General features: G+C 29.0%; 2 protein-coding genes across 2 annotated transcripts; one reads left to right on the top strand and one right to left on the bottom strand.

Annotated features, from left to right (window-relative positions):
* The first annotated feature begins 736 nt into the window (after positions 1-736).
* LOC125813399 (uncharacterized) lies at positions 737-1446 on the top strand. Its single transcript, XM_049492903.1, has one exon. It carries the CDS (start codon positions 797-799, stop codon positions 1301-1303), a length of 507 nt encoding a protein of 168 aa, XP_049348860.1. The 5' UTR covers positions 737-796; the 3' UTR covers positions 1304-1446.
* A 9374-nt stretch (positions 1447-10820) lies between these two features.
* On the bottom strand, positions 10821-13603 carry LOC125813377 (WAT1-related protein At3g30340-like). Its single transcript, XM_049492879.1, has 6 exons — positions 13422-13603; positions 13256-13318; positions 13032-13148; positions 12412-12793; positions 11770-11921; positions 10821-11004 (listed from the first exon to the last, which is right to left on the bottom strand). Exons 1-6 carry the CDS (start codon positions 13601-13603, stop codon positions 10857-10859), a joined length of 1044 nt encoding a protein of 347 aa, XP_049348836.1. The 3' UTR covers positions 10821-10856.
* Positions 13604-16222: the final 2619 nt, after the last annotated feature.

Raw genomic sequence — 16222 nt, 5'->3', positions numbered from 1 at the left:
ATAGTTCTTATTCCCCTCACCCCCACCCCACCTCCCTCATATCATAACTTATATGCATATATAACTTAGTGCATATATTTTTTACTTATATAAAAATATAAGAATATAATTTTAAAAAATATTTATTTTCAATAAAACATTTTCTTGTCCAATCAAACACCCTGAAAAAAATAATCAGTAAAACCATAAGTAAAATTTTAAAAAAACTAATATACACACAAAACCTTATACCTTATTACCTCGCAGCCTTGCCAAACACACCCTAAATAATATAAATTTCAAATTTTAAAACTTTGTTAAAAGATTTACACTTAACCCATTTCTTTTAGTATAAGTGACTTGTTCATAACCAAGTAATTGACTTGTTCTTACGGAGTCGTTTGGTTGGAAGCAACTTATTTCAAATAATTATTTTGAAATAAGTTATTCTATGTAATACTTTATTATAACATCATTATGTTAATAATATAATAACTATCTAATACCCTCCAATTCAACACATAATAAAATAATTATCATATTTTATACGTCACATCAAACGACTCGTTAGTGAATTTCATACCTTAGTTAGCTTCCTACTAATTCCTCCCCTTTTCTATGCCGTGTATTTCGTCAAACTATTTGACTCAATAGTCACAAAAACGTGGGAATTTCTAAATTCAAATACTACTATTTTTTTTTCCTCACATATATATAAATCACCCATTCACACACATTTCTTCAAAAAAATAAACCCCAAAACAAAAAACAAAAAAAAATCTCTCAATTGAAACTCAATTTTTTCCAACAATTTTCTATGGGAAATTTTACTTCATGCCCAATTTTACCGTCAATTAAGAATTCGAAAGCATCGAGAGTTGTTCTTCCCGGAGGAGAAATCAGGCAATTTCGAGAACCGATTAAAGCAGCAGAAATCATGATGGAGTATCCAAGTAATTTTTTAGTGGATTCGAGTTCGTTGAATATCGGACGGAGATTTTCAGCTTTATCAGCTGATGAAGATTTGGAATTCGGTAATGTTTATATTGTGTTTCCGATGAAGAGAGTCAATTCGGTTGTGACGGCGACTGATATGACGGTGATTTTACTGGCGGCTAATTCTGCTGCGAAGAGAATTTCCGGCGGAAATGGTAGGATTTCGCCGGAGGATTCGCCGGCGCCGGAAAGTAATGTTGCCGGAGATCGGGATTCAGGTGAGGTTGAGGTGTTTCCGGTGGGGAGAGAAATGAAGTATAGGTTGGCGTGTAGATCGAGGAAACCTTCGTTGGCTACGATTATGGAAGAACCTATTTCTTTTAGATGAGAAATTTAATTTTAAGAAAAAAATAGTTTTTTTTTTTTTTTTTAGAGATTTTTAGTGTGAAAAGAAAAATGAAATTTTAATTATTATATGTATACACCTTTTTTTTAATTATTAAAAAAATTGTGTGATCATATTTTTGGGAATATATGGATTATATTACAATTGAAATGTCGATATAGTCGATCTTAATTAAGATGTATTCTTATGTATATTTACTATTGTGGCATAAGTCTCATAATCTTATTTAATGTTTGTTTATGTTGATAATCATGTACGTGTTTATCAGTAATGACGTAATTGCTTTAAAATATTTTTTTTGGGAGCTTGATGAACTTATTTATTTGTTTCGATTACCACACAATTGTTAGCAAAGTAATTTTTGAATCGATTGAAAGCTTCTTGAACTCCTCTAATTTTTGTCAATAACATGATAAATATTTTTAAAATCTCATTTTGTTCGCCAATAAAATTTCCTCGAACAACGTGTAATGAATTGTGGAAGAGGGAGAATTATAGTGAAAATTGATTTTATATTTATTTTGTATGGGATCCCTTATTGATACGACTAAAGATAGATTAATAAAGTAAAATTATAATTCATGTCTTAAATTTTAAATCCACCTCTTAAACCTTCACAAGAGTGACTTGGTAAGTTAATTTTTCGAGAAGTAAAAGAATATTCAATATTAGGTCGGTATTAGGAGAACACTTCCTTTGACCTTAAAATATAGTACTGTACTTGATATTTTATGTAGTATCTTTGTCTTGTGGTTGTGAGGCTGATGACTACGTATCAAGCAGAGATGTAACACGAGGACTTTTCAAAATTATCATCCATCGCTAAAAAATATAATATCAGTAAATAGGTCATATTTTGACTTGCTATAGTGTTTAATTTATGATCTAAAATAATTTTTAGATATTTGTATGATTATAAACTATTTTTAAAAAAAAAATTAAAATTAAATTATTTCTAATTATAATAAGATAATATTATTTTAAAATGATTTACAAAAAACTTTAACTGACATTTTATGATGTATTTTTCATCATATTGATATGCAAACAATTGTAATTTATAGTACTTTTCGTATAGTTTTGAATATCTAAATTTTTTGTTTAAAATATCGAATTATTGTAATCTAATTTAACTTTGAAAATTAATCAAATTGACTTTCGAAAAGTGCAACATGACAAATAAAAGTGGATGTAGGGAGTAATAATTGAGCGGTAATTTGAGTTATGACCTGCTTTTTAGATCCTTCATTTAAGTTCAACTCTTTTGAATGAGTCAATAACTCACTCGTTTATTAAAACAACTTAGCTCTTTACCCTACAAAAATAACATAAAATCTACACCGTAACATCCTATCCTTCCGCACTCTACTTATAAAATTACACTTATATATTATTTTTATATTTTAATCAATTCAAATTCAGTCTAACTTTTTTCAATTATACACCGCTAATCTTATCATTGATTAGAACATGACAAAAATCAATGTTTGTTAGTTGCGTGATGTATCAAAAATGTTGTGAGTTATTTCTTCACTAATTATTATCTCACCTTTCTTCTAAATAAAACTTTAGAAGAGGTTATGATGTAAATATATTCTATTTTAGGACTATGGGCTATGGGAGAAAGTATAACAAACCAAAACAACCTACAAAATGTACGTACATGTTATAGTTTGTTATTTAACTCAAGCTTTTCTTTCTTTTTTTTCTTTATAACAAGATTATATTATATTTATAGCTAAGGGGTTACAAAAGGTTCATTAACCCTATATGGGTTAGTAGTTACAATAAGATTTTCGAAACGAGCTAACTTATTACAAGTAGTAAGCTTAACTAGTCTAGTGGAAGTTACTCCATCCTTGTCTTTAGCAAGCGGACTTTTGACAATATTTGGAGGAGATTGAAGTATGGTAGCCCTGTTATATCTTGTTAGCTTGGAACCTTGCTTAATTATAGCTAAATTATAGTATAAAGTCAATAATTAAAAGTGACAATTAAACTTTAGTTGGTAAAAGAATCGTTTTTAGTGACAATTAATTAAACTAGTTGTATGCGTCCAATAATAAGATCGAAAATGTCTTGATCGAATGAGAAATAGACCAAGTCGCATATAAAAAAATGAATAGACTAGTCTCTTTTTATATCGACTTGATCTAATTTTAAAAAAAAGGGTAAGTGAGTACTTGTCTGATTTTGAGAAATTCACTATTTGGTTTGGTCCATGTTCCACACTTCCATTACCTTCATTTTTTTTGGTCGATTTAGGATAGACGATGTTAATCATAAAAGTATTCGTTTTTACACTTTGTAAATAGATATTGTAATTACTATAACATTTTTATCTAAATAAACTTTGCAATATCTCATAATTTATTTAAATAAACAATTATAATATATTATAGGGTATTATATGATTGAATTTAATTACTTTGTTAATATTAATATCTTATAGTATAGAGCTATTTTTTATCCAATTTTTAAAGCTCAAAAGAAAATACTAGGAAAGAAAGAAATTCCAAACAAAGTCCAAAGACCAATTAATTGGATCAACCCAAATATACCAAATAAGACTACATAGTCATTTTAATTCGAGCCCAAATATGCAGCTCTCATACATAACATATTTTCAAATTTTCAAAAAAGTTGTATGCGTTCATACTTGATCCTTTAAAAATTACTAGTTCTTTAAAAAATATATACTCTAGCTCTATGTCTCATATTAAATGATCATCTTACTATAAATATTAGTCTCATATTATTTGATCACTTATCAAATCAGTAGAGAATTAATTAAATATAACCCCTATAATTAATATAACTTTCGAAAATTTAAGCAAATTTGATAATTTCTTTTTTAAGAGGCTAATTAATATGAACAAAGGGAAAAATAGTAAAGTTGATCAATCTATTAATGATTTCTTAATCCCCGTATAAAATAAAAAGTGCACATCTATCTAATATAGAACATAGGGAATTTTTTTTTTAAAATCTGACACAGACTATTAATAGTATTTTTTAAAAGTCCGAACAACATAGATCAACGTCCAGTGGTATGAAGTATGAGGGAAACAAGAAGCATGCAAGAATAACCACTTAGGAAAACAAATCCTATGTTGGTGCTTGCTAAACCTAGTAGCTCAATCAATTCCAATATTAAAGAATGTTTCTTGTTTTTGTCATGGTACTCCCATAAATAATTCCAACCATTTTCATGTTTGTAAATTGTGTTGATCAACTTGTCCTTCTTCCTTAGTACATCTATTCTTTGTCGTAGAGTATTTAAACTTGAATCAACAATACTATAAGATGAATTCCCTGCAAAATATTAGAAAATAATTAAGAGACAAAATTTGTCCTCTAATTAATTCATTTTCTTATTCCATTTTCTAGCATACTTTATGAAAAAAATAAAATCTTGATAAAAGAGACATATCTAGGGAGAGTTCTGTTGATTCAACTGAACTCGAATGTTTTTGTAATTTCTTTTATTACATTAGGAGAAAGAGAGGGTAGATAGAGATGCTACGTTACTGATGAGGTTTGATTAATCCACCATTTAAAGATAGAAGGAAGATAGGGTAAACCTCACTTTTTAGAGTTGAACTATATATTTACTCATTTTTGTATCTATATATATAGACTTTAAACTTTGGATTCGCCCCTCTCGTATGACTTCAAGAACATAACAAACATATGAAACAAAGTGAAAACAAATTGAGTATGAACAAGTTGATGATTATTGATGTAATTAAAGAAATTAAAAGCTAAAATTAATAATGAAATGGTGGAATTAATATATTAATTACCTTCATGACCACGAAAACTTCGAGACATTATAATTTGATAATTTTGTAACTTATGCATACGCAATTTTCTGAAGGAACAAAAGAGAGGTGTTGGAGAGGCAGCCATATTTTATAAAGAATTTTGTAACTAAATATTTGTTTAGTGACACTCATATATATAGAGAACATCATAAGATATTTTATTGCTAGAAATTTATCTTGTAGAAATAGAATCTCTAAATTAAATAATAATAAACCTAATACTTTTGGCCAAATTAATAGCTTGAAAATTTTAATACTTTATACAACTTTTGACAAAGAATATTACATCATTACATATTTAAGTAACTAAAAACAATTTTCATTAAATTAAAAGATCTCCACATATTTGTTTTCTATTGGACAAAAAAAATTAATTTTATAAGGATGAAAGTTTATTAATGATATATTAGATGCCTTTAATTTTTAATTACTGAAATATAAATGTCTCCTGAACTTTTTTGAATTTAAAGGATTTTTTATATTTTCTGGATAATTATTGAAAATTAAAATCAAATAAGATTTTAATTTATTATTTTGGTCCAATAAGATTTTAATACCAAATTTTATTATAGGTGTATAATAAATTATCCCTATATCAGTCAAAAATATGGAAACTAATATTATTATAGAAAAATTTGACGGTAATATAATTAAAAAATCTTATATACCATGACTTTTAAAATGGCTAGCTATAGGATAAATTTTGGTGAGCTAACGTGCTATATACCACCCCTATATAGCTCTCGTGTCATTCTGTATTTAAATTTGCTACATTATTTTTAAGATCACATTAAATATATTATTGTATTTTATTTTTAAAAAAAATCACACCAGATATGTTATTGTTTATAGAAAATATTTTGAATTCACACCAGATATGTTACTGTATTTAAAAAAATATTGTGAATCCATACCAAATATGTTATTGTATTTTATAAAAATATTTTAAATTCACACCAAATATATTAGAAATATCTTGAGAAGACTGACAATAAATTAAAATAAATTTACAACGGACCACAAAATGAATTGATCATTTTTCTATAAATTCAAGGACACGTGGATACACCAAATTGACATGAAAATTAATCTTAATTTATTCAACTTCTAATTTTTGGATAACAAAACTTACCACCTGTATAATGTACTTATCACATTTATGTATAAATATAATTAAATAAAGTTGAGACACAATAAATTACTCAAAAAAGTGACCCTCCTATTTTTCTTGAATAATTAACTAGTAGTTCAAACTTCAAAGACATCTATATTCAACACCTCACCCCAATAGAATAAAAGGGGAAGCAAAATGAGAGAATTAGTTGTCATGCCATTAATTCATTTATACCCCTTTCCTCCGTCCCTAATTACTTGTCCATTTTGATAAATTAAAAAAAGACAATTCTTTTTACCTATTATACCCTCAATTAATTATTTTTAAAAAAGTAGAACTTTTTTAAAATCTTAAGTTTTTAATTCACTCACTTCATAATTAATAGGGGTAAAATGGTAAACTCACTATGTCAATAATTATTTTCTTAATAGGGTACATCAATTCAAAAGTTGTGAAGTAATTATAGACAAAGAGAATATAATAGAGAGGTTAAAAGTAATTAGCAAAAGAATCACGGAAACAAATGAGAGAATTAGTTGCCATGCCATTAATTCATTTGATAGGAAGTTGACATCTCTTAATTTCTTTATTTCCCCTCCTCCTAGTTATGAGATTCGATTAATTCAAATTCATTTTAGAAAAAGAAAAAGGGTGGATATAAAGAGATTCAATGGTATTCACTGAAATCCCATTTTCTAGAGAAATTTATTTCTCATAAATATGGTTAAAATTATTATTTACGTATGTTTATATATTTTTTTTAGATAAGGTAGGGAAAGAGGAAACGGAAAGGAGATTACAATGTGGGGAATCAAATCTTCACCAATAAGATGAAAGTTTAGATAGCCAATCAACTTATCTATCAAAGTTTCTCGTATGTTTATATTATAAATATTGAATTTCTTTAATTAATTCGTATGTTTATTAATTTTTTTTATATTTATATCTCTTTTGTGAGTATCTTGATTTAATGATTTTGCCGTACTGATTAAAAAAAAAAGCTAATTGTAATCTTTTACAACATTGATATGTTTGTGCCATGTGCCATGTGCCATGCAAGCAAAAAAGTGCACGTAGAAAAAACGAAAAAAGCAAAAAAAAAAGTGCACGTAAAAGATTTGTAATGTGTGATTACGTTTTTTAATATATTAATTACTAGTTGGTGTAAATTATCTGTTTTTAAATTTGTTTGGCATAAAAGAGATTCGACAACTTGTCGTATAAATAGGTGTGACAAGTGTCATATTATCGATCGTAGCATATAAGAATCCTTCATTTCAGTATTATTTATTTGGGATCTCTATTCAAATAGCCGAGCAAATTTACTGTAGCATAATAAAACAAAAAAATTAAAAATAGATATAATGAAATTGAATATGTTATGAGTCTATGATTTCGTTAATTTTCTGAAGAAAATTGTAAATCTTCCTTCTAAAATATACAAAATAAAACTAAAAATCGAATATGAAACTTTTTTATTAGTAGTAATGTTGCTTTTAATAAAAATATATATATTGTGTTAAACTTTTTTCTTTTCTCATTGTTGATTGTGGAAACTAACAGGTGTATACAAAGAAAATCCATTCGAATAAGTTAGGCAAATATAAAGTGAAATTTTGTTAATAGAATATTAAAAAGCTTCACATGACATGTAATTGGCTACCTGTTAATGTTATGGCAGGTGTAAAAAGGTAATTTTAAAAAACAAATATTTTTTGGCTTAAGAAGATAGGAGAACATTTAATATATTTTAATTAGTCGTTACAAGATAAAATTATTCTCCTCAAAAACTTGAGTCATCAATATAATTATCATATACAAATGAATATATGAAAGTAGTAGTATTTTTCGATAAAAAATGTTCAACTAACTAAGAATGGAATATTTTATTTTTTTTTGCCATTGTAATGGAATATCTTTGTAAAAGTCTCAATGAATTGACTAGGAAGAAATAACTTAAATATAGGGAAAAGGCTTAAATATGCCATTAAACTTTGAGAAAAAAAATTATTTATATCTTTCGTTAAAGAATTAGTTTATCTATGCTATTTTTGTATGACAAAAAGGTTCATCTATGTCATTATTTATTAACTGAAAATAGTTTCGATCTTGCAATACCATTTTTTACAAGTGGTCAATAATGATCCAGCCACATCATTAATTAAATAATTTTTTAAATGGTAAAAGACTCAAATATATCATTAAACTTTGAGAAAAGGTTCATCTATGCCATTTCGATTAACAAATAATTGCATGAATGAACCTTTTCTCAAATGGAAATGACTTAGATAAGCTAAACTTTTAACAGATAACATAAATACGAGTTTTTTTTTTAAATTCGATGACATATTTAAGTTTTTTCACTTAAATATATCATATTCCAGGGTGTCCCAAAATGAGAATCAAACATTTTAGCTTTGCTGATGATTTACTACTATTTGCCAGAGGTTATATGAATTATGTTGAACTTACTTTAAACTAAATTGTCAAAAAAGTAGTGTTTATTTTGGAGGAGTAAGGGAACAGAAAAATTATAGTAATTTTGAATATCTAGGGGTACATTGACAACCTCTTAATATCAGGGGCGGATCTAGGAGACGGGAGGGTATATTTATCAGAGCTCTCTCGATAAAAAATTATATAGTATTATATAGGATAGAGATTTTTTGTGTTTATGCATATATATAAATTTGAATTTCTTGAACAATATGCAAAGGATCAATTAGCTTAGTTGTCTAGGAAATTCAAAATGCACCTATGAATGAAAATTTTAAATCTGTCACTGCTTCTTATCATGAGATAAGATGTGTTTATCAATAACTGTAGGGTGGGTCTTCAATTGATAAACATAAGATTATGGAACAAGTGGCTAATAAATGGGATAAATTATTAGTTGAATGAGCATATGAGAAATCAACTCAATCAGCAAATCTAAGGGCAATTGGACCAATTGGAAGATTCTAGCAAAGACTTCTATTTTAGTCTAGCATGGTGTCATGTCCCACCACTTCACTGTTCAAATTCGGCACTGAAATAGGGGAGAAGAATCTAGAACTCTAAGTCCGTGACAATATGCTGAGTATTAGGGTGTGTTTGGTATGAAGGAAAACACATTTTCCTCAAATTCATGGAAAATGACTTCCCTTCAAAAATCAAGGAAAACATTTTTCAAAACTTTCCACCAATTTCAAATTACAACTTTTTTATTGAAAAAATCAAAAAAAAAAATTGATGAAAAAGTAAATTTAAAGCTTATTTTTTTAAAATATTTTTCAACTTCATTTTTTTATCCCACCCTCACCCTCACCCCGACCCACCCCCCACCCCCACCCCCCAAAAAAAGTAAACTAAAGTTTATTTTTAGAAAATATTTTCAATTTCAAAATTTTACCACCCCCAATCACCAGCTCCACAGTCCCCCCTCCCCCCCAAAAAAAATAAAATTAAAAGTTTGTTTTTAAAAAATATTTCCAATTACAAATTTTTATTTTCACCTAACCCACCCTCAACCCCTCCACCAGCCCCTACCCCCCCCCCCCCCCCATAAAAATGAATTTTCAAAGTTTGTTTTTAAAAAATATTTTCAACTTCAAAATTTCATTTTTTCACCCCTACCCTCGACCCCCCACCCACCCCCCAGCCCCAAAAAAATAAAATTTAAGTTTGTTTTTAAAAAATATTTTCAATTTTAAAATTTCATTTTTTCACCCCTAGCCTCCCACCCAAAAAAAATAAGTTTAAGTTTGTTTTTAAAAAATATTTTCAGCTTCAAAATTTTATTTTTTCAGCCCAACCTTCGACCCCCCACCCCCTACCAGCCCCCCACCCCACCCGCCCCCCTACCAGACCCCACCCCCAAAAAAAAAATTAAGTTTGTTTTAAAAAAATATTTTCAACTTCAAAATATCAATTTTTCACCCCTACCCTCGACCTCCCCACCCCCCTCACCCCGCCCCAAAAAAAATTTAAGTTTGTTTTTAAAAAATATTTTCAATTTCAAAAATTATTTTATAGTAAAAATAAAAGATATTTCTCAAAAATATTTTTTCATTCATAAATCAAACACTAAAAATCTTTTTCGGAAAATATTTTCTACTCACCAACCAAAAATGAGAAAATAAGTCAAAAATCAACTTGTTTTCCAGGAAAACATTTTCCTTCGTACCAAACACACCCTTAGTTTCACAATTGTACATTACATCAGCACCATATATGTATTTATCAATGTTGTGAATAAGAATATATGTGTATATTATATGTTAGACATTATTGTGATAATTATATTATATGTTAGACATTATTGTGGATGATGGGAAGATTCTCTTTTACAAATTTGAACTTGTTAATAAACAGAACATAACTATTTGGACCCTTAGAAGGACACGTCGTGTTGATTACAATTAGATATTTCTATAACAGTCATCCTAAATATAAAGGCAAACTTTTTTTTTTTTGAACCAACTTTTCATGTTATGTTATAGTATATGTTTGTTATAACAGTCAAACAATATCTAGACAAATGATGTCATTATAGAAAGATTTAACTGTATAAAGAGCCATATTGGATATACACTTCTGGCATTATGTAACCTTCTTATGTATGAGATGGGCTGGAAGTAACAGGAAGTGTAGGCTGCACATTCTTTTCTGTTGTTGGAGAATTCTTCAAATTCTCTGCGTCTTTGCTTTTACCCCATAGAAGAATATACAAGCCAATAATAACCAAAATGGACCCCAAAATGCTGTTAAAGCAACAAAAAAGAAGAAGATATTTTAGTAGAGTAATAGTATCAAGGAAAAAGACTCAAATATGTCATCAAACTTTGAGAAAAGACTCATTGATGTCATTCGTTAAAAGTTTGGCTCATCTATGCCATTTTCGTTAAAGAAAAGGCTCATTCATGCCATAGTTGTTTGATGACATATTTGAGTCTTTTGTCAGTTTAGAAGATAATATTTTAAAAGGCTAAGCATCTATTCCCTCGGTTTCAATTTACTTGACATAGTCTGAAAGATTGGCTTGGAGTAACAATAAAGTTATCTCATGTAACCTATAGGTCATGGGTTCATGGGTTCGCGTCGTGGAAATAGTCATTAAATATGCTTGCATTAAGATAGGTATGGCAATTCACCAAACCCTGCATGTATGTGGGATATTTTGTTCTACCGGTTCCCTGACTTGACATGAAGTTTATTTAAGAAAAAAAAATGAGTTTTGAAATTTATGATGTTATATATGTGCGGTTATAAGTCCTTCAAAACTTGTGGTTTTATACCTTTCACATCGCTTGTGTGGCTACCTAAACTTCTTTTTAAGGGTAATATGAAAAATTAAAGTTATATTATTTTCAAATTTTAGAAATGTGTCATTCATTTTAGAATGATCAGCTGTGAAAATAGTGACACATAAACTAAAATTAAGTCTGTTCTTTTTTTTTTTTCCCTTTTCTTGATTCTTATTCCATTTTTTGGTAAAAAATAATTTGTTAAAGAAAAGTAGTTCCCACCTTCCAAGGTGAATTTGTTCATGAAGTATGGAGATGTCAATCACAGCAGCAAATATTTGAATCAATGGACTAAATGCAGAGGTGAATACTGCACCCTTTTGCTTTACACACCATGACATGACCACATAGCATAAACCTGATCCCACCATTCCCTGTATACACACACATAATAAACATTACTATGGTTATAATCGATTACAGTCAGACATTTCTTTATCAGTCATTCGTTATAGCAATATTTCACTATAACACTCATGTTTCCTATGGAACCAATCATGGTTATAAGCGATTACAGTCAGACCTTTCTATAACAGTCATTCGTTGTAACAATATTTCATTATAACACTCATGTTTCCTATGGAGCCAATCATGGTTATTATCGATTATAGTCAGACCTTTCTATAACAGTCATTCGTTAATAACAATATTTCACTATAACACTCATGTTTCCTATGGAACCGATCTTTCATGTCATGTTATATTATATGTTTTGTATAATGATATTTCGCTATAGCAGTCAAAAGGACAAACAATGTTGTTATAGAGAGGTTTGATTGTATAATACTCTCTATGTTTCAATTTGTTTGTCTGATTTTGACTGGACATGGAGTTTACGAATGGAAGGAGTAAGGCATTACTCACAGCATATATGACAGTTGAGATCTCTAAAGTTCCTTTGAGAAACCATGTAGATGTGTTTCTATCAATAACCAAGCTCAAGATTGCAGATTGAATGGCTCCAAGAAATGACATTATTGCTGTGCTTGAATACTGATAAGGATAGTCCTTCCCAATCCTAGCTTGTATAAGAAACCACGAAGACCACACGAGGCTCCCCGCGAATAGAAATGATGAACCAACAATCCAACTCTTTATATTGTGGTTCACTTCAACTTCTGGTGCTGATTCATTCATCAATGGCATTCCTTTGTATAGAGTAAGTATTAAGGCTCCTCCAAGACAACATAAGGTTCCTAATGCCTTAGCTCTCCCACTTTTGCACTTCATATTTATGTTATCTTGCCTGCAAGATCATTCATGCATATGGATATGATCATTATAATGATTTTGAGTTGTCAAAAGTTAAACTAGGAGCCCCACTATGTTGTTAGTACAACAATTTGCTCAGATGGTCACTCAGCTAATAGTTATTATCTCAAAAAGTCATGGTGATTCCAGTTTTCTTCAACAAAGGAAGCGACTTTCTGAGATAATAACTATCAGCTGAGTGACCATCTGAGAATCAATCGAGTGGTGCTTACCTGAGTAGCAATGACATGATGAATGTGTTGATAGGAACCATATTGATGAACGCGCAACTAAATGTTGTTGAGGTGTATTTAAGTCCAATTAGGAAGAAATATTGAGTGAGCGTACCCCTGAAAACAGCAATGTTTTTCCTCAGAGTTTTTTTCGTCATGATTACTTTACTAAATATGATGAAGATATATACTTAAGCATATAGAATGAGGAGAAAAGTACTCACCCCAAAAGCGCGCTGAAAAACAGAGAACACACAACACGACCTGTCAAATTCGATATAAAATTCCTGCAAAAAGGCAAACTAACTAACATCTTAAAATGTCATACATACCTGATATGGAAACTAAACTGTTCTAATCAGTACATGATGTGTAAAAAAAGGCCAATACCTCTCTAGGAAACACGCGATGGGAGTTAAGAAAATCGTAGAAATTGAAAACCTATACGTACTTATCACCAATTGATTCATTCCTCTATTGAGTACTTTTTTGAATAGAGCATTTACAACAGCCAGAGCAAATTCAACAACAATCATTGCAGATACTGCCTTCCATTTCTCAAAGAAACTCATTTCTAATTGGAACGAAACTAGCACTATTTATATTTCCAGTATGTTAGCTTGCTTGCTCACATTTGGTGCATCGACACACACCAAACTTCAGTATATATATAGTAAAATCATCATGAAACAGAGTGAATATAAGATATGATTCTCATAGACACATACATCACATCATTATTATTTTTTTTATGTCAAGGCCAAAATTTCCATGTTTATAGTGGTTCTTTAAGCCACTTTCAACTACTATTTAATTAAATATTCTATGCATAATCAGCTAATGACCTTAGAAATTATATGCAAATACAACATTAAGCATCTTATCCTTCTACTTGTGGAAAGAAAGAACTAGTTTCTTTGGTTTCGTGTATTAATAAGTAATATATTTAGAAAGTGGGAGAAGAACAATGTGTCTAATCTATTGGATTAATATGAACAATGTGCAAGTGGTCTTTCCGTTTCAGACACTTACAATATATATACTCTGATGGCATCAAGTTACGAGACTAATTACTAACACATAAAAGTTCACAAGATCAAGATTTGGCATAGGAAATGTTCCATTTTCCATGTTGTTTGATGGTACAAGACTGGCTAGAGTCACATCATTTACTTTTTATGTTAGGAGAGAATATGTATGGACGTCAGGGTTCAATTGATGGATGGAAGGCTCACTAATAACCTCATAAATTTGCACGTTTTGTATTTCAAATTTCGATCTTTAGCAATTGAGTTTATGCCTAGTAGGACTTAGGTTCCTTAGAAATTGAAGTCATGTCCAGACATAAAGTGTATCGATGGAATATTATGATATGAAATATAAATTTATACCTTGCGAAAACATTATTCTTTTTGTCTCAACTTATATGATACACTTTCTTTTTTAGTCTGTTCATTTTTTTTTAATTTGACAAATATTACATTTTACCAATGTTGGGTCTAATTATTTGGCAAAAAGTTCACAATGGTATACTCTTTTATTGAAAAAATCATTATTTTAATGGTAGTTTTAGAAAATTGCAAATTCTCCATATTTCTTAAATTTTGTATCTTTACAAACTACATCACATAAATTGAAATGGAAGAAATATTTGTTATGAAGGACATAAATTAAAGACTAGCACAAAATAAGGGCAAAAGTGCCCTGTCACACAAAGGCGGATGCAGTGTTTTAGTTATAGTTCATTCAAACTAGTAATTTTGACTCAAACCTATGTATATATGTTAAAAATTCACTAATCAACACAAATAATAAATCTTGAGCCTAGTAAACCAAATGAGTTACGGTTGAATTTCGAACTCAATATCCATAATATTGAAATCTTGGATCACCTTTATAATCACAGTCAAGGGCGGAGAGACGGTGAAATCTAGGGGTTCACTGTTTTCTATGTCAAACTCATATTCTTTGCCTTTTTCTTAAAAATTAAATATTATGTTTGATAAAGTGAATAGAGACTTATCTTCCTTCCTATTATATGTTAAGACTCAAATTCATGAGCTCTAATTAAAGACGGAGGGAGCATAAATATCCGACCACAACCTATATTGTTACTTAATTTGTATTGTCTTTTTTTTGTATATAATTAGTTTCACTTTTTAAAGTATGCACCACATCTTTTTCATATTCTGTTGCCTTTATTTCAACTGTTTTGGTATATAATAAAACAAGTTTGTTCGTCCAACGTTGGATGGAAATGTTATATACTAATTTAGCTAGTCAAACAATTAAATACCTTTGTCTTCTTTTAATTTTATTTAGTTAAACAAACATTTCTTTTGAATTATAGATTAGATAACTCATAAGATAACATTTTTTAATAGCTAATTGCGTCTTCTTGTTATTTATTACTAATTCCTCCTGTGCATGAATGAATGGAACTCTCAAGAAAAATAATACCGCGTCCATTTTTAATCTATTTGATCTATAAAGAGGATTTTTAAATTTTGTGATCTTAGACGGATTAAAAAGAAAAAGAAAAAAGAACACTTATATCTCAAAAAGAGAAACCACTATCCCTTTACTTTTCTGCCCCCTTGTTTTTAATTATTGATGCGCATTTACTCCTTGAAGTATATATATACTCTAATGGTATCAAAGATGAAGAAACAGTACTTCAGTGAAAACACTACCCAGTTATTCCTTGATACCATTAGAGTATCTATACTCTGATGGCATCAAGGAGAAACATACAATGTTTCAGTGAATAGATTGTTCAATTATTGATATCATCAGAGTGTATATATATATATATATATATATACTTTGATGGTATCAAGGATAAAGAAGTAATGGTTCACTGAATAGAATAAGGAGATAGTCGCGTAAAATATTTAAGTTGTAAGTCTAATAAGAATAAATATATTGAATTGAGTCCAATTTGGATAAATATTTTTTCTAGCAAGTACAATTTGTATAGTTTTCCCAAAAGATAAAAGAGAAAATTAAATAAATGACATATAACTTTTGAGAAAATTCATTAAATAGGTTAAACAAATTGAATGGAAAGAATATAATGATTAATTTATTTTATATTATTGAAATAATAAATAAAGAGCAAATAGACTAGTTGCACCAGCTCATGATTCTTGGAGAGCGTTTTTTCTTCCACCGATGAGTGATTTGATTAC

This window comes from Solanum verrucosum, unplaced genomic scaffold, assembly GCF_900185275.1.
Source record: "Solanum verrucosum unplaced genomic scaffold, falcon-dt-bn FXZP01000203.1, whole genome shotgun sequence".
NCBI lineage: Eukaryota > Viridiplantae > Streptophyta > Magnoliopsida > Solanales > Solanaceae > Solanum > Solanum verrucosum.
The sequence above is the reverse complement of the archived record's forward strand: the minus strand, read 5'-3'. Positions and strand labels throughout refer to the sequence as shown.